This window comes from Vitis vinifera, chromosome 7 (genome assembly GCF_030704535.1).
Source record: "Vitis vinifera cultivar Pinot Noir 40024 chromosome 7, ASM3070453v1".
In the NCBI taxonomy this organism is placed as follows: Eukaryota; Viridiplantae; Streptophyta; class Magnoliopsida; order Vitales; family Vitaceae; genus Vitis; species Vitis vinifera.
In genome coordinates, this window is record NC_081811.1 from 30,918,222 (window position 1) to 30,945,358 (window position 27,137).

The 27,137-nt window shown below is 36.4% G+C and overlaps 2 protein-coding genes across 2 annotated transcripts in view; one reads left to right on the forward strand and one right to left on the reverse strand.

Moving 5' to 3' along the window:
• Nucleotides 1-10,947, forward strand: part of LOC100257916 (probable manganese-transporting ATPase PDR2) — a 37,266-nt gene extending 26,319 nt beyond the window's left edge. Inside the window, exons 16-22 of the mRNA XM_010654730.3 lie at nucleotides 4,760-4,888; nucleotides 6,200-6,265; nucleotides 6,424-6,495; nucleotides 7,118-7,269; nucleotides 7,490-7,601; nucleotides 7,683-7,799; nucleotides 9,508-10,947. Of these exons, the coding sequence (XP_010653032.1) occupies nucleotides 4,760-4,888; nucleotides 6,200-6,265; nucleotides 6,424-6,495; nucleotides 7,118-7,269; nucleotides 7,490-7,601; nucleotides 7,683-7,799; nucleotides 9,508-10,620 (1,761 nt within the window). The 3' untranslated portion in view covers nucleotides 10,621-10,947. The remainder of the gene's footprint in view (nucleotides 1-4,759; nucleotides 4,889-6,199; nucleotides 6,266-6,423; nucleotides 6,496-7,117; nucleotides 7,270-7,489; nucleotides 7,602-7,682; nucleotides 7,800-9,507) is intronic.
• Nucleotides 10,948-11,606: 659 nt separating this feature from the next.
• Nucleotides 11,607-27,031, reverse strand: LOC100259625 (protein APEM9). Its single transcript, XM_010654731.3, has 6 exons — nucleotides 26,779-27,031; nucleotides 22,162-22,326; nucleotides 20,839-20,916; nucleotides 17,615-17,900; nucleotides 12,882-13,243; nucleotides 11,607-11,980 (listed from the first exon to the last, which is right to left on the reverse strand). Exons 1-6 carry the CDS (start codon nucleotides 26,814-26,816, stop codon nucleotides 11,848-11,850), a joined length of 1,062 nt encoding a protein of 353 aa, XP_010653033.1. The 5' UTR covers nucleotides 26,817-27,031; the 3' UTR covers nucleotides 11,607-11,847.
• Between the last annotated feature and the right edge of the window lie 106 nt (nucleotides 27,032-27,137).

Below are 27,137 nucleotides of genomic sequence, written 5' to 3' on the forward strand. Positions count from 1 at the left end.
TCATTTTATCATAATAGATCCTTATGTTATTTGGAAGCTATCTGATAAAAAAAAAAGGTTATTTGGAAGCTCATGAATAAGAAAGTTAAGCATGTAATTTGAATGATTCATAGGACATTATCAATTATTCTTTCTCCATGATGAAATGAAGTATTTTCTTTGTATTTATGTTTCTTCCTATTTCTGTTACTATTTGATCCTTTATGTGATGTTTATTTTTAACAATGACAAAGGCATGTAAAGAGAGGAATGCACCCAATGAATACATTTTTTTTTATAAAATATAAGCTAGATTTGGTGTGTTTTCAGGAGACAAAAATGAAGGAGATGTCTGATAGGTTTGTTAGAAGCTTGGGGGTTGGTAGGAACTTGGGTTGGGTGTCATTAGATGCAAGGGGCACTGTGGGAGGGGTGTTATTACTATGGGATAAGAGAGTTTTGGAAGGGTTGGAGGTTGAAGTGGGTTCTTTTTCTATTTCTTGTTGCTTTAGAAATTGCGAGGAGGGGTTTGTTTGGGTGTTCTCTGGGTTATATGGCCCGCTTAAAGGAAGGGACAGGAGGGAGTTGTGGGAGGAGCTAGTTGCTGTCAAGGGGCTTTGGAATGAGCCTTGGTGCATAGTAGAGGACTTTAATGTGGTGCGGTTTCCTGGAGAAACAAGTAATGGTAGGCAAATGTCAACTACTATGAGAGAATTCTCTAGCTTTATTGATGAATTCAAACTAGTAGACCCGCCACTAGGTGGTGGTGCCTACACTTGGAGTGGAGGGGAAGGAGGTTTGCTAAAGGCTTGGTTGGATCGCTTTTTGTTTTCAGGAGACTGGGAGGATCTTGTTTGGGGGCAATGCAAATTCTTTTGCCAAGACAAGTTTCTGATCATTGCCCTATTTTGTTAGATTACAAAGGGGTGAGAAAAGGCAAAAATCCTTTTAGGTTTGAAAACATGTAGCTAAGGGTGGAAGGTTTTACGGATAAATTTAAAGAGTGGTGACAATCTTACAATTTTAAGGGAAACCGAGTTTTGTGCTTGCTAAGAAGTTACGGGCTTTGAAATGCAACCTGAGTAAATGGAACAAAGAGGTCCTTGGTAATTGTTGATTGGTTGGGTTCTAGTTGAGGGCTGGTGAGTGTTTACCTTTTTGTTTTTTGTCTTTTGGCATCTCGTGTATACTCCCTATATGCTTCGGGTTGCCTTTTAAGCTCCCTTTTTCTAAATAGCTTCCGTGGGTTTATCTATCAAAAAAAAAAAAAAAAATCTTTTTCATTTGGCAAACAAGCATACTTCCATCCGAGATCTCTTCTTCCACTTGCACTACAGTCCACTTGAGTTTCACTCTCATTATCCATCTTGCAAACAAATTATTTATACTACAATGAAGTAATTATAATTAAATTAAGAAAATAAAAATTGAAAAATAAAAAAAATAAATATGCATATCATATGAACAAAAAATATACACATGAGAGTTTTTTATTTGTTTATTTTTATTTAGTAAAATTTTCATGTCAAAATACAATATTTATTTATATTTTTAAAAATGCCAATGAGAGTTATGAGACAAGAACGGAAAAAAATGCAAAAAAGTGAAGAAAAGAGGAAAATACCAAGGTCCTGACAAAGGTACGTCTATTTTTTCTCTATTTTTCCTTATCTTCTTTGTCTTCTTCACTTCTTCACTTCTTCACTTCTTCACCGCATAGCAGATGCTATGGCAAAATTTTGGGGTGTTCTCGAGTTGAAAACAACTAGAAAAAGGGGGCTGGAATGAGAAACAGGGCCAAAACGGCGTCGTTTTAGCCTGTCTTTTTTTAAAGAATAGGGACCAAACGATGTCGTTCTAGTCTAAAAAAAAAGGGTTCTCTCTGCCCTCTACAACCCATCACTGGAGAAGAAAACCAAAAGAAGAAGAAGCAGAAGGAGAAGAAGGAGATAGGGGATCAAGGCGCTTCTGTAGACCTCGTCGCGTCTTGCCGGAGGCGAGCGCCTTGCACGCCTAAGCGGCGCCTTCGTGAAGGGGCGTCACCTGCCTTCAGGTGAGGTGCCGGAGGGTCGCGTCGCGTCGCCTGGAGCCTTGGCGCACCTTTCACAACTATGGTTCTTAATTCAATCTGCCTTTGTCTATAAAATATATATATATATATATATATATATATATATATATATTATAAATGCTACAAAAGGGGACACAACCTTTGGTACACAGAATGTTTAGGTGGAGCACCCAAACAAAGCTAAAGTGAAATAAAAGCATTAGGCTACAGAAAGGGCCTTATTCCCACCTCACCCTATCTGTGAAATCTAGGAATAACAAACTTCCCTCCCCAAGTAAGTCCCCGATCCATGAAATCAAAGGATTTGGGAAGTTAATTTTTCAACATTAACTTTTATAGGTGAATTCTCAAAATTTTTCTTATTTCATTCCTTCCATATGCACCAAAATTAGCTCAACAATGGAGTCTTACTCAGTTTCCTCCTCTTTCATCACAAAACCACCTTGCCAACTAGCCAAATGCTCCTTTGGGCTTCATTGATAGTAGACATGATAAATAACAATAAGGTCCGAATGCTTCAAACCATCATGAAATGGATAACCATGTGATCAGACTCCTCCTTTCCCTGTGTTACATTAGTTTGCCTAGGTTATCCCCCTCATTAGTTGGTCTATGGTAAGCATTCTTTAGGTTGTAGATCAAATTACCATAATATACTTTGTTGGCTCACAATTACCTAATAGTGGAAGCTTTTGGATCAAATAAATAGCTTAACAAAAATCGTTTTCCAAACAACTTCCAATATACACACACATTAAAAAAAGGGGAACCAACCTGGGGTGATACGTTAGAACTCCACACACTGGTGATGGAAATGTTGATCATTGCACACAGTGCCTTGAAGTATGATTTAATTGAAATGACTTCTTTTAGAAATCTTTCATATAGGAACATCCTCCCTATCCTCTCTTACAGCAAAATTTTAGATGCAAACCATGAATATTTCCATCAGCTTGAGTTCCTAGTCATGAATACTTCTAAGCAACATCAGGTGCCGATGACTACTACATCTATCCCAGCATTAGTAATTAACTCCGTTATCTGGTTGCTGCTAATATGAAGAGATACGAGAATTGAAGAGTCTCCTTACACCAGACATCATACCAAGATTTAGTCACACAATTCCCCATGAGAATCCTAGTCAGGTCAAGTTAATGGCATTTCAGAGAACATTGCACCTCCATTTCCCTTAGCTTGTCCACCACTATTTCCTGCATAACCCATCTCTATCACTTGCAAATATCCAACTTCACTTGCTCTCCATTGCTTTATTAAGTACACACAAACCTCTAATCCAGAACCTCCCACCATTTTTGTGATCACACTCTATTTGGCCAAATGGAATTTCCCTCCTTTTTCACCCCCTCCACACAATAAGTCTATTTGAAGTTTCTCTGACTTTCCTGAACTGTTGCTACTGTTATAATTCTGAAAAAACCTTTTAACAGATGCTACTATTACAATAGTGGATATAATATAGGCTGACAGATTCAAAAGGTAAGAGAGTGAGTCTTGCTGCTTTGGAAGATGTTGCTCATCGAAGAGTTCCACCACTGTGTCATAAACAGCTTTAATCTTAAAAGCAGCACCAAAGGCAAATCCTCAAAAGGAGATTGGTAATTGATCCTCCCTTTACCAGGCTTAGATGCTAAATTCTCCATGATTCCCTCTAGAGTAGTCTCCTTTTTTCTCCAAACTTACGTTCAACCCAAAAACAACGTTGAAATACAGAAGAATACACTTGAGATACAAAACTGTCCCCTTTTGCTCCACAGAATGACAGAGTATGAATTCCAGAAATATTTCTCTCTTTCTCATTGCCATTATATTGTTTTTTATTGAATCATTACTGTATCATGAAAATATGGAGGGGTTAATTAATCATTCTCTCTCTCTTTCACGGTTATTTGAAAATTGCCCTTCTTAGAAATGCCCATAAAGATTAAAGGAATTAACATATATATGTGTATATATGTATGTAATTTTTTTATAGTTCATTTTTTATGTTTATATCTAAATTATCAAGTTTAAGTGGTGCAGCTTAGTAGTAGCATGCTCTGGCAATGAACCAAAGTCTTGAATTCTGAGCCTAAGTGGTATTTAAGTTTAGGGTAGCGAGATGGACTCATATCACCTAAGGTTTGTTTTGCTGACAGTTGGGATAAATGCCTTGCTCTCTCTGTTTATCCAAAAAAGAACCTAGTTAATATCAGTAGTGTCCTTATGCGGCAAACTCATGTAATTAGATGTGTATTGTCAGAAATGTTAAGTCATGCTCATTTATTTTCAGAATTTCCTGAGGTGGAAGGTCTTTTCACTTTTGCTTTTGTGGCCAGTACCACATTTAAGGCTCTCAGTAACTTACAAGCAAACCATCAAGATTAAAAACTGCCTGTGAAAGTTGGATTCACAAGAGTTGCTAGATACATGTTGCTTCAGTTGATGTTAATCAACATTATTTTATTTATGGCATCTCATATTTTTTCTTCTTGTCAGTTCTATTTTTTGTCAACTGAAAAATGACCAGTATGTTTGATTCCATGTGACATTTTTCCTTTGTTATTTTATCATCAGTTGGCTTGTTTCCTCTGTTTTCTGTTCAGAAGTGCGCCTACACTAAATAGAAGCAACTGGAAAAGCAATTCAGATTTTACCTATCATGGCTCATTCATTATTCTCACTAAGCAAGCTTCTTTTCTCCCATTTCAGGGGGCTCCAGAAACTATTCAGGAGAGGCTTGTTGATTTGCCACCTTCCTATGTTGAGACCTACAAGAAATACACGCGTCAAGGATCTCGTGTTTTGGCCCTTGCTTTCAAGTCCCTTCCAGAAATGACAGTAAGAATTCTCTTCCATGTAATTTTATTTCCGTTGTGTTTTTCTTCTTTGCTTTTTAATTGAAAATGTTCATATGGCAATTTCAGTTCTTTTGTACATTTAGTTAGTGTTAATTTATTTTTATTTTATTTTATTTTATAGGAAACAACTTTAGTTAGTGTTAAGTTTTGAAGACATTGAACCTTGAATATGGCAATTTAAGTTCATTGCAAATTTAGTTTTAAGTTTGAAGACATAGCCTGTTTGGGAGTGATTCTAGTGAAAGTGCTTTTACCTTGTAGTGCTTTTGTCATTGTCAGTGGCACTTCTATTAAAAACACTATTATGAAGAATGAGTTAATGTTAGAATATGAACTAAAAGAAGTGCTCTGATAGTGTTTTTGGTGATGCATTATATAACAAAAAAGTGATTTTTAAAAATTTGTCAAATATCTCATTTTTGTAAGAAAAACTCTTTTTAGCATTAGAAAAGTTTCTCACCCTTCTAGAATTACTCGCAAACAAGCTCTGAATTATCACCTTTCTGTATAAGTTCTGCATCAGCAGCAATTGTGAAGTAATATTTGCACAAGTAGCGCAAAGATTGGACTCCTGGCATTATTTACTCTAGATTACCAGGTGTGGAGCAAGAGTTCAGTTTTTCCAAACTAAATTTTAATACTTTAAGGAAAGTAGGTTTCATTTGAGAAATTTTTCAGTATGCTATTTTCTCTCTTTGCAAATATTCATATGCTTGTAAGAATGGATATACTGCCATTATAATAATGGATAGACAGTGTTGCTTCTGCTGTCAAATTACATCACATTCGGTAAAATGAATAAAATTTAAAGGACCCAATGAATTCCTAATTGGAATTGGGGAATCTCTTTTAATTGGTTCTGTGATCACATTGTGATATTTTACATTGTTCAATAGAATTTGAGAACAATGGGATGATGACAACATCTTCAAAGATGACATTCATTATTTCTATTCAACCACAAGGTAATAGTTCCTTGGTTCTTTATTTAGTTATTGTCTAGGCAATTGTTGAATCCTTTCCTTGGGATTTTATTGTTGCCTAAGATTTTACTTTGTATTTTTACTGGGTAATATGTCTGTATTCTTAAGACTGGCTCAGTGGTATCAACTTGAAAAAATATACCATTATCGTGTTTTTACCATTTCCTAAGTTCATCTTTTTTATTCTATCCATATTTTTATTTTTGGTGTTTCTAAAAACATCTTTTTTCATTTCCATTTTATTCACATTTCATGATGGCGACTATGTATACCTCAGTGGTTGCTTTCTTGTTTTATACTGAATGAAGGTTAGTGAAGCTAGGAACATGGATAGAGATGTGGTGGAGAGTGGCCTTACCTTTGCAGGTTTTGCGGTAAGTAATTATGTATTTAATTTTTTTGCCCTCTTTATATTTTTATTTTATGGTCTACTTTTAGTTTTTTCTTTAGTATTTAGATCAATTTTGTGTAGTAAGTGCTATTAACCATTCACATCTTTGTTGTCAACAATGGCTTATCATTTAAATTTCAGGTATTTAACTGTCCTATTAGAGCAGATTCAGCTACTGTTCTGTCTGAATTAAAAGGATCATCCCATGACTTGGTAAGCAAATCACTCTTCTTACTAACCTGACCTCTCCTTGATAGACATTTTGTTCACTTAACTATAGTTTTGCATTTGATTCCAGTTTGAACTTCCAAAATAGATTTGATTTATGGAAATTTAAAATTGGAAATTCAAAACAAAAAAGACAAACAAACTTGCCTCTTCTGTATTTCTTTAGTTTCATGTGGTTTCTAGCAGATAATCTGATTGAGAAAAAAAAAATTAGTTTTTCTTTGATCCTGGACGTGAACACAGGATGTTGGTTTCAGAACCCTTGGCGCTCTAGGATTTTGATTTCAGTGTTATCTTTCTCAACTATTGTTCTCAAACCTCATATTTTTCAAAATGATTGCTCAAATTTTTTCGTGTTTCACTATGAATATGATATTGGCTGCTTGGTTCTAGACTTGAACTCCTCAAGTTTAGAAGTTGAAACCAGGGTAAGGGTTTGTATTGTTATCTGGGCAGTAATTTCTTGGTGTTGGCTTGCTGTACTCTCATTGGGTGCACTGCATCAAAATATTTCTTCTTATGCTTTTAGATTTATAGGGATCAAGTTAAATGATATTCATCCTAAAAATAAAGTTATCCTTCTGAAGATGGGGTTTTCTAATGTCAGGCAATGATTACTGGTGATCAAGCTTTGACAGCTTGTCATGTTGCTGGCCAAGTTCATATTATTTCAAAGCCAACATTAATTCTTGGTCCAGCAAGGAATAGTGAAGGATACGAGTGGATTTCACCAGATGAAACTGAGATAATTCGCTACAGGTACATTTGCACCTGCCATAGTTTTGCCATATTTAACATCCTTGTAAACTCAATCTTAATTTCTTGCTTTGTGCCCATATCCCTTGTTTTTGTCATTTTCTTAAATCTATTTGGAAAGGGCCTTATTTCTTCTTCTGCTGATTTATTAGTCATTGTAGTGCAATAACAGACTCATTTAATCCCCTCCTGCCCTTCTTTTCTAAATTAACTGTGACTACAGTGCGAAAGAGGTTGAAGCTTTATCAGAAACCCATGATCTCTGCATTGGAGGTGACTGCTTCGAAATGTTACAACAGACTTCTGCTGTTCTACAAGTCATTCCCTTTGTGAAGGTTGTAGCTCATACTATATGTCTGATACTAGTTTTCAGCACAGCTTCATCTTGACAATTCTTATTCCAACAATGCTATCAGGTATTTGCAAGGGTTGCTCCTGAGCAAAAGGAACTTATATTGACCACTTTCAAAACAGTGGGAAGGATGACATTGATGTGTGGTGATGGAACCAATGATGTTGGAGCTCTGAAACAGGTATTCTATTTTTTTGAAATTTTTTAATTATTTGTTTTGTTTCTTGAAATTAAGGGATATGCCTATTCAGAAAGAGCTTGAGTAAGGCAGGGAGAAATTATATAATAACTTTGAATCAAGTACGACATGACCCAAAATAGAGCTGAATGGCAGTCAAGAATTCCTGTGGAAAACCTAAATGGTTGGGAATTGGTTGGCCTTGTTCTTATATAGAGTTAAAACCAATCTTTTTGGGACATGATAGTCAAGCATGGGCATCTGTAAAATATAAAGCCTCCTTCTGAGCATCTAAAGAGTATGACAAATTAAATACTCTATCCAGTGAATGGGAGTCTTATGCAAACAATTTCCTTGCTCCCACCAGCCTCATACTTGACACCACCTGAAGTATGTCTTGGCCAGGAAACCAATGATTTAAACATTTTATTTTAGGTTGTGGGAATACAATCCTAGTGTTACATCCCTGCAAAGGAACCATACCTCCCTAATATAGTGTCCCTTACTGACAAAGGAAGTACCAAGGAATGTCCAACAAAAAGAACAAAAGCTACCAAAGCGATATGAATGAGAATATGATCTATTGATTACTCTTTTCATTTGCAAAGAACACATCTATTTGCCAAAGCCCATCCTCTCTTCTGAATCTGATCTATGGTTAACACCATAACTAGCTTCCCATGCAAAAAAAACACTTTTGGAGGGACTCATGAATTCCAATGACAGTGACAGGGAAGGGAATTGCATGCCTTATGTCCAGAATGGAATAAAAATATTTGAAAAAGAAAACCCCCTTTCTAGAACCCATCTAAACCACTCTATACTTATCATCCCTTGTAACTGACTCTCCTTGAATCCTTAAGAAAAAATCCTCTACCTAATCTAGCTCCCAATGATTCAAATGTCTAATGAAACAAGTCCCCCCTCACCCATATCAAATCAGGCCTCTGCCACCCAAGCCTCCTTTGATGCAGCTAAGGCATACAAGGAGGGAAAGCACTAGCTAAGGGTTCATCCTCACATTACTTATCCTTCCAAAACATCACCCTCCTCTCCTAAAAAGGATATACTCTACTGTCAACCAAGTCCCAACCCTTCCTGATGGTTTTCCAAACACCAACCTCATACCCTTCCCTTACGTTGAGCACCAACTCCTCCTCTCCATACTTAGCCTTACACATATCTCTAACTCCATTTTCCTAGAAGAGACTTATTAAGAGAAGAAAGATTCTTGATTCCTATGCCCCCCTTATTTTTCTCCCTGCAAAAAATCAGCCATTTTACCAAATGAATCTTTTTTTCTAAAGCCCCTTCTCCTTGAAGGAAATCTCTTTGAATTTTCTCAATCCTCAATCTTACCTTTCTAGGCATGCTATAAATCAAGGGAGGAAGTGGTGGTCTTTTGGTTGTCCTCTCCCTTGAGGCTTATGCCTTTTGGTACCCTCTGTATACGCCTTTTATACCTTGGTATATAGCAACCTTGTTTGTTATTTATAGATATTACCCTCTTGACTTATCCCAAAAAAAAAAAAAAAAAATTACCTCATTCAAGTATTGGGTACTTATATTTTGCTACCATCATCCATCATGTCATAGTTAGGACCATAGGATTATAATTAGAAAGTGTTCTCTATTATATCATAGGTAACCTGTTTCATAATTGTAAAGATGTGGAAAAAGATTCGAAGTTTTATCTTATTCATTTTCTCAGGCCCATGTAGGAGTTGCTTTATTGAATGCTATGCCACCAACTCAAACTGGAGGATCTTCCTCAGAAGCATCTAAAGATGAAACTAGCAAGTCTGTCAAGTCAAAGAAACCCAAGCCTGCAACAGAAACAACCAAAGCCCTTAGTCTGAATGGAGAAGGCCCTTCAAAAGGCAGATCTGCCTCAAAGTCAGAATCCACCAGTCACTCAGCTGCTAATCGCCATCTGACGGCTGCAGAGATGCAACGTCAGAAGCTGAAGAAGCTCATGGATGAACTGAATGAGGAGGGTGATGGTCGCGCAGTTCCCATTGTGAAGCTTGGGGATGCTTCAATGGCATCACCATTCACAGCAAAGCATGCATCAGTTGCTCCTACCACTGACATTATTCGTCAAGGCCGCAGTACTCTAGTGACAACCCTTCAGATGTTTAAGATTCTTGGCCTCAACTGCCTTGCAACAGCTTATGTGCTGAGTGTCATGTATTTAGATGGCGTCAAACTTGGTGATGTCCAAGCTACCATAAGCGGTGTATTCACAGCTGCTTTTTTCCTATTTATCTCACATGCACGACCCCTTCCTACACTATCAGCTGCACGTCCCCACCCTCATGTCTTCTGCTCCTACGTCCTCCTGTCTCTCCTAGGACAGTTTGCCCTCCATTTGTTCTTTTTGATTTCTTCTGTGAAGGAGGCTGAGAAATATATGCCAGATGAATGCATTGAGCCAGACTCTGATTTCCACCCTAACCTTGTGAACACTGTATCATACATGGTGAACATGATGATCCAAGTGGCAACCTTTGCTGTGAACTACATGGGCCATCCTTTCAACCAGAGTATCCCAGAAAACAAACCATTTTTCTATGCCCTTTTTGGCGCTGTTGGTTTCTTCACAGTCATCACCTCTGATTTATTTAGGGACTTGAATGACTGGTTGAAATTGGTGCCCATGCCAGTGGGATTGAGGAACAAGCTACTGATCTGGGCTTTCCTCATGTTCTTGGGCTGCTATTCATGGGAAAGATTGTTGAGGTGGGTTTTCCCTGGTCGGATTCCAGCCTGGAAGAAGCGACAAAGAATGGCTGCTGCTAACCTAGAAAAGAAGCTACTCTGAAAAAATGAAACCTGACATAGTAGAGAGAACTGCAAGCCACCACTACAGCAACGCCTTCTGGGAGAACCGTGCTGGTAAGACAGCAGCAGCTGCAGCAGACGAGCAATGAAGGTGATATAGCAGGACATTTTTGGTCAAGTAATTAATTAATTGTTGTCTCATTAAAAATTATGAGTTTCTTTTTTTTTTTCCTACCCCCGTAGAAGTTGTTATCCTTGTTCTTATAATGAGAGTAGGACGATTTGAAAAGGCATTTTGCCAACTGCAATTCAAGTTGTCATGAAATATTGAACTCAGCTCAAGAATGAAGTGAAAACATTCAAACCATTCCATGTTGGATTTGCAGCTCAAGATTAATGAATTTAACCCGATTTATTACTTGGTCAAAACTTTACATGAGGACTGTGATGCTTCATTGTGACAAGAGTTGTTATTTTGCTTGTAAGTCTTAGCAGTGCAAGCGTTAATGGAAGACCATTTGGTAGGTTTTTATGACTGATTATTGTAGTAATATATGCAGGATGAATCCCTGGTTGTGGGCTCCACCTGTATATTCTTTTGGGAGCCTTCTTGGATCCTGTTTTTGGGTGGATTGTTTTGTGTTTTGATGCCTTTTGTCAGATTCTTCGGCCTATTATGGGTCTCTATGGGAATGATAGTGATTCCCGTAAAACTGCTTTTAGTTATGGAAAAAGTATTTTCGAGTGTTTTGATAAGAGGATGCATAACCCCAATTTTTTTTTTTTTTTTGAAGAAAAAAAAAAGTGAATACTTTTAAGAAACAGTAATGGATTAAAAATCACTTAAAATATTTTTAAAATTTGATCGGTGCATTTTCTATCCTTCAAATATTATAATTTATAAGAACATAAGTCTTTGGAAAATAGAAAAATAATTATTTGATTTATTGAAGAACTCATTGAATTAAACCATCTAGCATTAGGCTTGCTTGATCATGTTTTGTTTGCAGGGAATATGAAAGAAAATGGAAAAAATTGACATCATCCTTTTCTATTTTTTGCTAAATATCAACAAAACACTATGAATTTATGACAACAATGGGGCTAAATCTTACGACAATGCATACCAGTGTGGCCCATGCCCCCAATATATCTATCTATTACGATTTCCAGGAATTATTTAAGGTTCACAAAAAAGGCAAAACCTCCATCCCTCAGTCGATGAAGCACACGGTTTTCTGGAGAAAGAAAGCTGTAATAAAAAGCTTCATGACCGGTTTCCGGGTGCTGCAGCAGGGAGGGGTTGAAGGGCTGCTAGGGGGTTTACTTGGTATGAGAAGGCAAGCTGCCACAAGCTGGTCAAAGCCTCTTTCATGGAGGAAGCTTGTCTGCTAGCAATCCTGGAAAGAAAAAAAGAAAAAAAAAAATTCAGACTTACAATGAAATACCATATCAAATAACAAATTCTTTATTCTGGCACCAAATCTATCATCATTTTTTGTATGGTTCTCACAATGATTCAGTGACTAATAATAGAGCTTAATGAAGAAAATGTCTACTACCTTACTCCGTAAGGGCATAAAGAAACTAACATGGGCAAAAGTTAGGGATGTAAATTTGGCCCGTTGGCCCAGAACCTAACCTATAAGCCTGCACAAGTCTTCCAGGGCTAGGCTTAGACTTTTTATGCAGCAGTCCTGCCCGAGGATTAAAATTCAAAAAAATCCACAAATATTATGCATGAGTGGGAATTGACATAACCAACAACAAATGAACCTTCGCCTTAAATGTAATTATATTTATTCAAGATCTGTGCCTAGGACTGGGCTTGGGCTTTAAGTTAAATTCCCAGCTCGGCCGAAGCCCGATCTCTGAGTCAAATCCAAGCAAGTGTGCCAGAGGCAATATCTACAGTGGGGCTATTTCATAATTTACTGGTCTAAGCCTGCCCATATAATGAAACAAGACTGTTTAAGCTATTTTAAGTCAGAAAACCTAGCTTGAGTTTTCAACACAAGTAACAAGAATGCAGCAGGTGATGCACAATAGCTCATGGATTTTATCATAATACTATTCACCAAAGTCTATCCTCCCTTCTAGTTCACCATCTTATAGTTCATTTGGTTTGTGTTCAGTAGGAGGTGATGTCAATCCACCTATAAAAGGAAAGGAAAAAGGAAAAAAATCGTGTTCACAAGCATGGTTTCTGTAACATGCTTATGAAAACGAGTCATAGGATACCTTTTTGTGACATTTGATATTAAAGCATGTGTATAGACCAGCAAGAAAAGAGTATCGTACCTCTTTAAAGTAGCTCGTTTCCTTCGAAAAATGTAATATACTAGAAAGATCAAACAGCCCAGCATAATCTTTCCATTGGATATGACCACCCGAGTATTGCCAAGCTTCAGAGTGATGGAACGGTACCACCAGAAACATGAATCCATTCGTTTGGACAAGTTTAGAACTGTTGTTCTCCTATCCTTCTCTCCATTGGTTGGTGGGTGTTGGGGCTTCAAGCCTTTCAGGTGTCCCTCAGATAGAATTACTTCTTTTGAAGAAGAACAATGAGCTTCATGATCATCCACTAGAGAATTTGACAAGGAACCTTGTGATAATTTGGCTTTAGGGGGGTGAAGGGAGTGTAATGTCATCAAAAGTTCCTAGAAAAAGAAGCAGCAGAATACTTAGAACGAAATTCTCCTCATCTAATAAGAAAATGAAACACTACACTTTAGTTTGAGTCCACCAACACTCATTCAGCAATGTAAGAAAGAACATCAAAGTATTTGGCAATATTTTTGGGTCACATGAAGTAAGTTCACAAACCCCACATTTCATTTTAGTAGATCAATGCTGCCAACTGGTTTAGCCTAGAGGGCAAATCACTTTATTCTGTATCACTCCTTCAATGTCTTTCATATTGTTTTCAACAAAGATCCTTTAGACAGAGGTGGAGCGTAGTCAAACCAATACACCAAACATTATGGATGGTGAATCTCGCAGTGTACATGTGGACCAGAAAGTTTCTTTGTGTAAATCTTTCACATCTTCCCCAAATGTAAGAGTTTAGTCATTATTATCTTCCAGGTTAGATCTTTCTTCTTAGCCTTATCTAATCAATCAACTCCACTTTTCTTTTTTACAACAAAATTCATATGGAAATCAAAGTCCCATTAAAGGTCAAGGGATTTGCTTGTTTAGCGGCCAATAAAAGGGTTAATACCAATGACTTGCTTCAGGTGAGAAGACCTTTCACAATCATTAGTCTGGATAGTTGCACTTTGTGTATGGGCAACGACCTGTTTTTACATTGTCCGAGGACTTTGGAATTATAGAACAAGCTATTCAGACCAACCCGATTGGATTTGGTCTCTCCCAGAAATATTGGTAACATGTTGACAATTTCCTCTAGAGGTTTGGGGAACACTATTAGAGACAAAGTTCATTGGAAAATCACTTGTATTATGTCAATTTGGATAGTATGGTAGGAAAGAAATGTGAGGATCTTTGAGGACAAATGGAGGACTTCAGAAATGATATGGGATCTAGTTTATTCCTATTTACCTTTTTGGGCCTCTACTGCTACAGCTTTCAAGGCAGTCCTCTGATCATCTAATTTGATAGGATCTCAATATGTAGATCAAAAGTGTTAAAATAGCAATATCGAGTCATTTTGATGTCTATTGGTGGGTTTTTCTTTTCCTCTGTTTTAATCAGATTTTTTAATTTAGCAAAAGATTTCTCATCCTTCTCTTTTAATCTTGTATTTTTATGAATATGCTTTTGTTTCTGATTTAAAAAAAAAAAAAAAGGAGTAACCAATAGACGTACTAGTTGATATACCTTGAGAAACACCTTAAAACATTAGGTCAATGTCCATATGTTTAGCCTAAAATGGTGTGAAGGTCAGGAATCCAGGAACCAAATTCACCAAGAACATACAAAGGTAACTCAAAGAAACACAAGGGTTATCAATTGGATGGGATCCATGTAAGTTCTGCTACATCATGACCCGGATCCAATTATATGCACAGATGTTATAGGTCTCATGAGGACTGGATATGGGTTAACAATACAAACACAAAACTGATCCATTGAAAACCCTGACACTTAAAACTAATGAAAAAGGAATAAAGGACAAAACAAAGAAATCCTGAAAATCTACATTATAATATTACAAAAGAAAAGGGAAAATAGGAAACCAAATAATAAAAAATAGAAGTGCCTGAAATCTTATGTGCTTGCATAATCCTTGTGTGTCCAATACAAAGTCCTAATATGTCTGATTTTAACCAGGTATTAATCAAATATTGGACCATCCCCTTCCCAATTACAGATCATATTCAGGACTTTCAAGATGAAGCTTAATAGTCAAGTGAAGCAGGTAATTGGTCTTGAATGAGAACGAAAACAAAGATATTGTGTGCTCTTATCACTAAAAACAACCAAATCTTTGGAAGGAAAAAGAAGGTATCATTGATCATATCACTAAAAATAATCAAATCTTTCATTTGGTTTCAATTATTTTCATTTCAAAAGCCATCCGAGCATGAAAACTTTCAAATATAATGGATTTGATATCTTTAATCAAATCCTTATTTAAGCTACCCGCTTCAGTCGTGCAAAAATCGAGAGGTTGCAAAGGGATTTTTTATGGTCAGGGATTGGGGAAGGCAAAAGAGATCATTTAGTGAGGTGGAATGTTGTGTGTAAACCGAAGGAAATAGGAGGTTTGGGTTTGGGAATATTTCTCTAAGAAATCTTGCTCTTTTAGGGAAATGGTTGTGGAGGTACCCTAAAGAGGGTTCAGCTCTATGACATCAGGTCATATTAAGCATTTATGGTTCACACTCTAATGGTTGGGATGCTAACACTTTAGTCAGATGGTCACATCGCTGTCCTTGGAAGGCTATCGCACAAGTCTTTCAGGAGTTTTCCTTGTTTACTCGGTTTGTGGTAGGAAATGGGGAAAGAATTCGATTCTAGGAAGATTTGTGGTGGGGGGACCAACCTTTGGGAACCCAATATCCAAGACTATTTAGAGTAGTCTTGGATAAAAACATCCCTATTTCTTCAGTTCTCGGTCCTACTCGTCCTTTCTCTTGGAATTTAAATTTCCGCCTTAACCTATCAGATTCTGAGATAGAGGACTTAGAAGGCTTCATACGGTTACTTGATGGATTGCATTTATCTCCTTCGGTTCTAGATGCCAGATTTTGGCCATTATCTTCTTCAGGGCCTTTTTCAGTCAAATCCTTCTTTCTAACATTATCTCAATTTTCTGGATCTCCTCAGGTTTTCCCTTCTAAGTTCGTTTGGAATTCTCAAGTTCCTTTCAAAGTGAAGTCCTTTGTCTGGTTAGCGGCACACAAGAAGGTGAATACTAATGACATGTTACAAGTGAGAAGACCTTACAAAGCCCTTAGTCTTGATATTTGTATTCTGTGCATGAAGTATGGGGAATCAGTAGATCATCTTTTTCTTCATTGTTCCTTGACGATTGGGTTGTGGCATAGGTTATTTCAGTTAGCTAAGTTGGATTGGGTCCCCCCGAGGAGCATCTTTGACATGATGTCCATCAAATTTAATGGTTTTGGTTCTTCTAAGAGGGGGTTAGTTTTGTGGCAAGCTGCGAGCATCACTCTTATTCGGGTTGTGTGGTGGGAAAGAAACGCGAGGATTTTGAGGATAAAGCAAGAAATTCAAAGTATCTTTGAGACTCTATTGTTTTCCTTGCTTCTCTTTGGGCTTTCTATTCCAAGGTTTTTAAGGGGACTCCCCTTAATGTGCTACAACTTGATTGGTTAGCGGTGTGTACTCCATAAGGAATGGTCCTTTATAGAGTGTTCGCTTGTTTTACAGTGTAATTTCCTGTAGTTTAGTTTTCTTAGGCGGGAGGATTTCTCATCCGTATGTGTACTTTTTTTCTATCAATATATCTCTGTGTCGTTTCCAATAAAAAAAATATATGTATCTTTAATCAATAAAAAAATATCATAAACTCTTTCTTTGGAAAATACTCCATTGTTTTCATTACATCTCTTTTTGAAATCCATCAAAATTCCTATCTCATGAGAGCACCCTGAGATCAAGTGAAAGAAAAATTTAAGAAGAAAAAAATGTCCATTTTATTCCAAAAAAAAATGAAAATCATACACAATTTTTCCAAGCTGAATTTTAGCAAGTGGCAATGACAGCCCCAAAATGATGTCTTATGGTTTTGGCTAGTATGATCTTATTTTTACCAAGCCTAATATTTGATAGAAAAAATAACAACCATAATCTGTCGCAATGATGATTAATAGGAATCCCACAAGTCACTCCCAAGACTAGCCATCCTATCATCCATACAGATCAGAATTCTTAATTACAATCAGAACAGAATGCAGCGTATGCAATGGGAAAACTTAGGACTTTAGCATTTGAAAATTAGCTCACATATTACGAAAGCAAAAAGATTTAGCCCTTGTTTGGTAACTATTTTCGAAAACAGGTTTTTGTTCTCTGAAACAAAAAAATAAATAAATAAATAAAAGGGAAAATAAGTCTGACAACCAAAAACCAGAAAACAATTTTATGTTCATAAATACAGAAAATGGGGTTTTTTTTAAGCATTACATATAAAATGGAAACATCTTTTAGTTGTTTTTTTTATTGTTTTCTTATTAGGACTGTTTTAAAAAATAATTATATAAATATGAAGAATGATTAAAAATGAAGCATTACATATAAAAGTCATTTTTAAAACATATTTAAAAACATAGAAAACAGGTTAAAAAATTTCAGGTTCCAAACATCCTTTTGTTTTACAAAACATCATAGAACATTTTTTTAAAAATGTTTTTCAAAATTGTTTTTGAAAACACTTCCCAAACAGTCTTAGTTTCAATTTTCATGTAGTTTCCAAAATCCCCAAAAAATAGATAAATTAACAGTTTTATATCGGATATAATAGTGACAAAATAAACCATATCAATCAATTGTAATAATAACCCAATCTCAAATTATAGGCCAGAAAAAATATGTTTTACCTTTCTTTTTTCCTCAGGTAATTCAGCTTTCTCAACCCAAGAGAAAGCATGTTCCATGTCATTTAGAACACTCCCAAGAAGTGTCACAACATAGACATCAACGACTTCAAGGTACTCACCAATTCCCAATGTAAAACTCCTATCACATCCTCCCATACAAACCACATTTGGCTCTCTGCCAGCAGGAACATAGTATTGTTCATCCACATACCTCCATTTGCCAAGGAACTCCTCAAGAAATTGTTTAACACCAAAAGTAGAACCTTCTGATATTTCAAAACATGCCCTGAAAAACAAAATAAGTGGAATTCAATTACCTACCTCTCAAAGATATTAGGATTTATCTTCCCCAAATGCTATATTTTCCACAACCCATCTTACACAACCAATTTATAATGAATGTTGTACACATATTACAATCAGAGTGTGTGGGGTACAAGAAGGAGATGCTTCCAGTATAAAGAAAATACTTTTTTTTTCTTATAGGCAAAAAGAGAACATGTATTAAAAGTGTCGTAGAAAAGGCCAAGCAAGTACACACAAAGTATACAATAAAAGCCCAGAATAAGCGAAAAGGTAAGGAGCAAAAAAAACCTTCCCCTTACTATGAACTCAACCAATCTACCAAATCTAACATAGATAGTGTGTGGTCCTTAATATACACCCTAGGCCAATCCACAAAAGTATACATAAAAACATATTTAATTACTTGGTTAGATTGCTTAACATCATTTAAAGCCCTTTTGTTCCTTTCCTTCCAAATAGTCCACCACAAGTACAAGGAAGCAACCCTTCGTGCTTTCCTCCATTTCTTACACACGAAAGAGCCATGCCAACCCAACAAATTCCCTCTAATTGAGGAATGCAAAACTCACTTTACTCCAAAAAGGAAATAAATCAAAATCCACAACATTCTTGATTTGCATAAATAACACCCATTCGGGAAATTCCAACCCCTCCTTTTAAGCTGATAAAGAGTTAGAATTATATCCAAGATGCTTCCTAAGCAAAAAAGCTAATATTCACAGAAGCCCAAGTCCTTCACACAATACTAAATAGGAAAGGATCACTAGGTCCTCCAGAAAAGGAATAATAAAAAGATCTAACTGAGAACCTATCATTCTTGGTTTTATTCCAACCCAGATTGTCCTCCACATCTCTTTTAACTACCAAAGGTTGTAAGTTTCAAAACGAAGTTTCCACTTCACCCAGCTTCCTATCATTAAAATGTCTTAAGAAACGTCCCAAGCCTCAGCCACCCATCCATCTTTGTTGACCACACAAGAGAATAAATTTAGGAATGCTTCTTCCGAAGTTTAGTTCTTGCACCACAAGTCTTTTCAGAATTTAAACCTTCTCTCATTCCCAAATAAAAAGCGAGAACTACTTATACCCTCACACTTATTTCTAATGGCCTTCTACACCCTAACTCCATAACTTTCTCTCACTTCTTCCAAATACCCCTCCCCTTCACTAAGAATAGTTTCCATTAGCACTCTCCTTCTATAGCAAATCTCCAACTCCACTTCCCAAGCAAAGCTTTGTTTAGGACAACGAGGTTATGAATTCCAAGGCCCCCCTCCTTGCTTAACTGAGCTAGATTCCAATTCACCAAATGAGGTTTTTTCTCTAGTGCACTAGCTCCCCATAAAAAATCTCTTTGGATCTTTTCAAACCTTGACCTTTCTTGGGATGTTGAATAAAGACATGAAAAAAAAAAAAAAAAGGGAAAACTTGATAAAGTGCTTTTGATCAAAGTAAGTCTCCCACCCTCGGAAGGGTATATTGTCTCTTCCACATTGCTAATTTTTTTCTAAATCTCTCTTCCACTACATCCCACTCCCTAGAAGAGAATTTGTCCCCAATTTTCTAGATATCCTATAAACTACTCTTACACTATTCTAGTGTCAAATTGGCAGCACAATATGGGCAAAGTAGCCATGTTGCAAGGCCAAAAGATGATAGATGCACACTTCAACCATGTTAGCACATTATAAGTTTTAGGAATATTTTTTTTCCTTTTTCTTTTTACCTTTTTTATTGGAAAAAACAAATCCTTTCATTTAAAATGGGCATAGCAGCACAAGAAGGATGAGCCATGCCTCAAGGAAGTATACAAAATCAAAACAAAAGCACAACACAAGTAGTTTAGTTTTCTTTGGTGGGAGGATTTCTCATTCTTCTTTTGTACTTCTTTTGTCTATCAATATATCTCTTTATCGTTTCCAATAAATAAATAAAAAGTAGTGAAACATTTCAAACAAAAAGACTTTATGAAGAATGAAAATTGGGATTCTATGATTTCTTCTTTACTGTTCTTTTAATTTCCCTTTTATAGAATTTATATGTGAGATCTTGAGGGGGTAAATTTGCTTACTTGACACTCTCTAAAAAATTAAGCCTCTACAATTATTTTTCAAAAAACTAGTCTAAAAAACAAAGAGTGCAATTAAATATTATATTTTTAAGCACCTTTAGAACTTGGAGTTTTCCATAGTAGATCTCCCTAACACTTACTTTGTTCTGGATCTCCTAAAATCTCCTCTGGCCTGCGTTCACAAATAACCTTCTTGCCATGAGTGGGATTTGGGGCTAAAAATAACCTTCGTGTCTGGGCTTTAGATCTTTCCAATTTACTGGTAGAGGGATATTTTGCTGTAGTGGTCTCATGGGTGTCCAAGTACGACATGTAACTCCATCAAATCCTAGATCTAGCTAGCAACTTGGGTTGTTCTTTCTTCAAGTTCCCTCATTCAACTAATGATGATGTGGATTGACTAATGGGGCCAAGTAGATGGTTTGTTTTTTAGGGGAATTTTTACCCCATTGTGTTGTAGATTGTAGCTATATTCCATACATGTTCTTGTTTCATCCTTGATCAACATAGCTATATTGTTGCTCTTGTTAGGTATTTTTGTCATCCATTGTACTTTTGGAAGGATTTCTCATCCTTTGCTTGTACTTAAATTTCATTTCAATGAATATTTTGTTCCTGATAAAAAGAATAAAAATAAAAATAAAAAGCTCCTCAAAACACTGCCTATGAAATTCTAGCTCCATCACTGGTATTTCTAATGCAATTAACATATGAGAGTTGACTTGATTTGGCAAATCTCAAGGCCAGACAACCCCTCAAATATGGAATTCAACAACTTGATAAATATTCTGTTCAAAATTGAGAATTTCAAATCAATTGAAAAGATGGGTGCAAGAGAATAGAGTACCCAGCAAGAAGAACTTGAATGGGGATAGCCGTAACTGAACCAAATAATTGCCTAAGCTCATTCAGTATTTCCAGTGTCCTGCATCAGTCGAAGAAGAACATATAATGTTGAGTGATTAGCATCTCAGATCACAGTTATGCATGATGTTGATGTTTGTATATGCTTTTTATGCCATGCAGTAAGATAAAATGTTTCCGCTAATTAGAAGGCTAAAATAGCATCTTGTAAAGTAAGAAAAAAAATGACTTCAGAGGTTACAGACAGATTAATACTCCAAGTTCCCCCTGATAGAATCTTAACTAACATCAACCACATCACGTGTTCTGCAATCAATGCGGAGAAACAGAGAAAACTGTAGACAGATGGAAGATTGAAAAGGCAATTCATAACTAGCTGTAAAACCAGTCAAACTTCATTATGGGCACTGTTTGATAGTCAAGGAAGGGCATACCTATAGGATAAGTGTAATTGAGGTGAAAATTATTGACACAGATGAGGAAATATGGAAATGATGAATTAGAAAAGAAACCATTGGTTGGAAGTGAGAAGTCTGACTGCCAGGTGGCAATTAAAAATCAACTGAGATGGAATGGCATTGTGCAGCAAAGTCAAATATCTGAGCAAATAGGAGCCATATGAAAATTGATTAAGATAGTGAAAAAAAAAACTGATATTTATTGATTAACCACTGGAATGATAGAACAATACTCTTGCAGGATGCAGCCAATTCCACATGGTTGAAATGTGGCTTTTCTTGAGTTTCTAAATTCCTAAAGTTTCCCTAGATTATAAGATTAGAAATAAGATGTGTTAAAAAATGATTAACCAATAACAATGTTTGCCCAATGGCATGAATAGCATTTAAATGATTATTTGAGCATGCTGAGTATCCATATACATCAACCACTGTACCATAATCAAAGGATGAGGTACAAGAATCAATAATCCTGAGAAGCAAACTTGAATCTTTTAAGTTTGTGAACTCCCAAATGTGAACATCTCCCATTCCCTATAAGGGGGAAAGCCTGGCATGGAATTCTATAGTGTACTAATTTTCAAATTTACAGATGAGAGATGGGATTGGAACAACAAGCAACAAGTATAAACATGCAGTGACAAGTGTACTACTTAACCATACTAATAACTAGCTGAAAGAAAATGCAAACAGTAGTCAGAGGAAAGAACAGGAAGAGGATAAGAATTCACCAACAAAGTTACAACAAAGCATGCAAACAGAAAAAACAAAAAAGAAAGAAAAAAGTTAAGATGTCAACAGAAAATAAGGAATAAATCAAAAGAAACGAGATGTGGGGAATAAAGTACCTCCCAAGTTCCTTTAAGGACTGAACCAACACCATACCAGCTGATTCCATTATGTCATACAGTTGATCATCTTCTCTAACATCAGTAGATTTATTGTCACATACATGCTTCAGAACAGAGGAAGCCATTGTCGCTGCCTCCTCAAACATACAGCAAACAAGGTAGCTGCAAATTGTAGCAACAATAAATAGTTAACATAAGGAAAGGCTTCTTTCTAGCTCATAAAATTAGTTGAAAATTTGTGCATAGTTATCAGCAAAAACAGGGAGAGAAAAAGAGCGAGAGAGAGAGAGATTCTGAACACAAGGGTATAGATATAATATATGAAAATGACGCAGGCAAGGACCATAAGCTCTCCCATCGTATTTGAAGTGCTTTGTTCATATCCATGGACGCTCTCAATGAAAGCATGATCCTAGGGCATTGAATATGTGTTTGCTGATTATTCTCCCACTGAAAATAGTACATATGTTGTCATCCTAGTACTAAAAATTTGAGTTTCTGGATGTTACTTTTTCTTTATAAATGAACATCCTTTTCAAGTTGGAAGACCTCTCTTAAGGGAAGACAACTAATGACTAGAAGTTTGTTCAATTCCCTCTACATGTTCCTGATTTGTCATAATTTTTTCGAAGCAACGGCAGAAAGAGGTACCAAGGATTCCCCAGTATATAACTCAAAGACAAATCAGTACCATTCCTTCTTTATTTAATGAGCCAAGAAGGTGTCTTGGAACCAAGTAGCGTTTTTTCATTTTCTCTTATTTCTAAGATACATTTTTTTTTATATAGGAAACCACACATGAATATATTGATAGAAAAAGAAGTACAATAGGAGGATGAGGAATCCTCCTACCAAAGGTGAAACTAAACAACACAAAAAGATAACACACTACACTATGTCAACTACGCACAAGCACCCTTGACTATACCGTCCCATTGGAACTACACACTGCTAGCCAATCTAGTTGTAATACGTTAAGGGGAATGCCCTTAAAAACCGCGGAACAAAAAGCCCAAAGAGAAGCAAGGAAATGAATGGAGTCCCAAAGATTCTTTGAATTCCTAGCTTTGTCCTCAAATATCCTAGCATTTCTTTCCCGCCACACAACCCAAATTAAATCTATGCACGCATTTTGCCACAAAACTAACCCTCTCTTGGACTTGCCAAAACCTTTATAATTGATGAACATCATGTCTGAAATGCTTCTCGGAGGAACCCAATCCATCTTGGCTAGCTAAAATAATCTGTGCCACAACTCCAACGACACAGAACAATGAAAGAAGAGATGATCTGCTAATTCTCCTTGCTCCATACACCTTATTTCTAAGATACATCCAGCTCCATTTTTTTTAATGATACTAATCTTCTATGCTATCGGTATCATTATTCAAGCTCACACATAATATCCTATTTCTAATCCTGCTATCAATCACTCTAATGGGAGAAAGAACTTTAAAGTATATTCAAGAAAGGAAAGGAAAGGCATAAATAAACTTCAACAAGGATTAGTATTAGTTATAATTAAATTAGGATTAATATTTATTGGAATCAAATTAGGAGTAGCTAATTAGGTTATAGAAGAATTAGAATTAGAATCATAATGGATTATTAGAATCCTAGTAGACTTTAGATTTCTTAGAGAAGCCTATAAATAAGGCTAATTAATGTAAACCAGAGTATTGATCAATGATTATATGATATTAGTTTTTCCTCAAGTGTTGCAATTCTCAATAATGAGACTCCATTTATTTTCTCCTGGGAGTCTAACTCTGAGGTTCCTATTTCTTCTTCTCTACATCTTCTTTCTCCATATTTTTTATTTTATATTTTTCTATTATAAACTTTATTCCTTGTTCCTCTCCTTAAACCTTAAAAAATAAAAACCCCAGCCCACCTATTAGATTGTAGGCAACCATCCTAGGGTTGTCCTACATCACACTATCACCTACTTGTCATTCCTTTGCAATGCAGTTGTCCTCTATGACTGTTTCTTGGGATGTCAAAGAAGCATCATTAGAACCTAAGTGAAACTGCACCGTGCTTTAGTAGATCAAAGCTTCTAAGAAGAATGGAACTGGGAATCTTTTTTTAGATAAATAAAGAGATTGTATTAAAAACCACCAAAGCAGTGGCTAAAAGTACAAGAAGGAGAAAAGAAAAAGAAAGAAAAACACCCCACGCTCCCTAGCAGCCTGCCAAGGAACGAAGAGCCACCCTATCCACACCCTTAACGGGAAGCCACCCACCCAACAAAATCAACTAAGGTCGAGGGACCATCTTTTATAGACCTCTTCGTCTCCGACCAAAGAAAATAAACAAAAGAAGCCTTGAGTCTTTGGATTGACAACTCCTTTTCCTCAAAAGCAACTTTGTTCCTTGTCTTCCAAACCGTCCAAAAAAGGCACAAAGGACTTGCTTTCCAAACACCCTTCCTCTTCTTCCCCACAAAAGACCCATTCCACCCCGAAAGCGTCTCCTTAACCGTGGCAGGCAGCACCCACTGCACCCCGAACATTGAGTAGAGCAGCACCCAAAGAGTTCTAACCTTTTCACAATGAAGAAGAATGTGATCAATTGATTCTTCATGTTTTTGACAAAGATAGCATCTGTTCGCTAGAGCCCAACCTCTCCTTTGAAGTTGATCCAATGTGAGAGCCTTTCCCCATGTTGCTTCCCACCCAAAAAAACTCACTTTAGGCTGCACCGTAACTTTCCAAATAGCCGACGATGGAAAGGAGATTGGATGTCCTGATACTAATGATTTGTAGAGAGACTTAACCGAAAACATCCCACATTTAGTCTCTCTCCAAATCACCCCATCATCCACCCCTTGCTGAATTTGCTTCCTATTTAAGGCCACAAAAAAACTGCACACCTCTTCCAACTCCCAATCATTAAACGGTCTAGAAAACAACGGGCTCCAACTTCCCCCACCCTCATTGCACCTCCAAACATCCTTAACCCAAGCATCCTTGGAAACAGCCAATGCAAATAGAGAAGGAAAAGAAACACAAAGGGGTTCATCTGCTCCCATGAACAGACATGTTTTCTGCATGTAATAAGTCTACATTGTAAATACAAGGCAGATGGAGATGTTGAAACAAAGCAAGGTTAAAGGCCAAGGATGTCACCAAAGCCCAAGATATGAATTAACAGACATTTGTATCAATTCTATCAGTGTTCTCCTTTCTCTTCCAGCAAAACTAGACTAGTCATTTTATCAGTTTAATGTCAAGGAAACTTTAATACCTTGTGATCTTAAAGGAGGAATTATATATGAACGAGACTCCAAGTTTCGAATATGTCGATTAAAAAGAAAGATGAGCAAGCTAAAGGAGGCATTTTATGGCATCTTACAAAAACTTCAGAAAAATGACCATGGGGTATATGAACTATTTGCTTAATGATGTTAGTTGGTGAATTAGGATTTAATACCTGGGAACCAATATGACAATATCACAGAAATGCTTCCTTTACATAACTCAAAGGGAACGATAGTGTGGGCAATTTTTTTTTGCCTATTTTTTGGATTCTGATTATAATATCTAATCAAGGCCAGTTCAAGAGCACCACAGCACGGTCATCTCATTCTATCTTATCCTTCTTCTTCTTCTCTTCTCTTTTTTTTCCATTCAATCTATGAACTTAAAATCCAGGGTTTGCATGAACCAACGAGAGAAACAACATGGATATGGGGACATCTCTCAAATGAAAATTATCCGGCTATCTCACATATACAAACTTGAAAAGTCATTGTCGAAAGTGCTATTTCCTGCTTAGATTCAAGCACACAAAACGACGTGAAAATGAACAAACTAATGTACTTTGCTTGGTCAACCAATTTTTTGTAGGAAAAGAGAATAAAACTGAAATTTCTGGGAAAAAATGTGCATATTAACAGCGACTAATCCACGATTTGTTGTCTCGAAAGAAACCCATAACGAAATTAAAGCAAAAAACATATGTATTATGCGTCTCGAAAACATTTACACTCAAAATGAATGCCTGAATCCTCTGTTTGATTGCTGAGAAAGTTAAGATAAACAATAAGAAACTGAAATTTCTAGGGAAAAAAAAAATTACATGGATTTATTATTACAAAAAGAAATCCACACGAAATTCAAGCAATAAACGAAGTGTTATGTAATCCCACGAAAGATTTACACAGAGAAAATGCCGAATCCTCTGTTTGGTGCTAAGAAAGTGAAGATAAAGGAGAAGAAACAGGAACTTCTAGGAGAAAATTGTACATTGACTTGTTTAAATAGAAAACATGAAATAAAAGCACACATCAAAGGTGATGAATGATCTCAAACAAAGATTTTCCACACACAGAATTGTCGAAACCTCTGTTTGATTGGTGAGAAAATGAAGATAATAAAAAGGATAAGAAACTGAAATTTCAAGGAAAGCAATCCATGATTTGTTATTTTAAAAATAAAAAATAAATAAAAAGATTTTGCTAAAACTGAATGCCGGGAACCTCTGTTTGGTTGCCAGGAAAATAGAAAGAAGAAAAAGACACGAAAATTATGAATCTGGGAAGTTGGAACTGAAAAAAAATATAGATCAGAAACAAAAATAAAATGGGGCTCGTTTGGTGCTTAACTTTACCTTTCAGAAAGCTCGATTTCTTCCCAAATTGCCACCATTGCTCTCTCTCCTTCTCTGGTCTCTTCTCTCCTCTCCTCTCCTCTCCTCTCCTCTCTATTCTGCAAACGGATACGTAAATGGGCTGAAAAGTTGGATGGGTTATACCGTTATAGTATTTCATGTTGGATCACCCAATTATTGGGCCGAGCTCGATTTTAACCAACGAAGACATATCGCCAACGAATTTACAGCCCTTCCCCGTTAGAGGCTCGGGCATCGACCCAAGAAGAATCAATTATAGGATTATTGATAATCTTTTATCAACTTCCCCGTTGCCTCCTCATCCCGGGCCAGTCCAAAATTTGGAAAACCGTTCACCG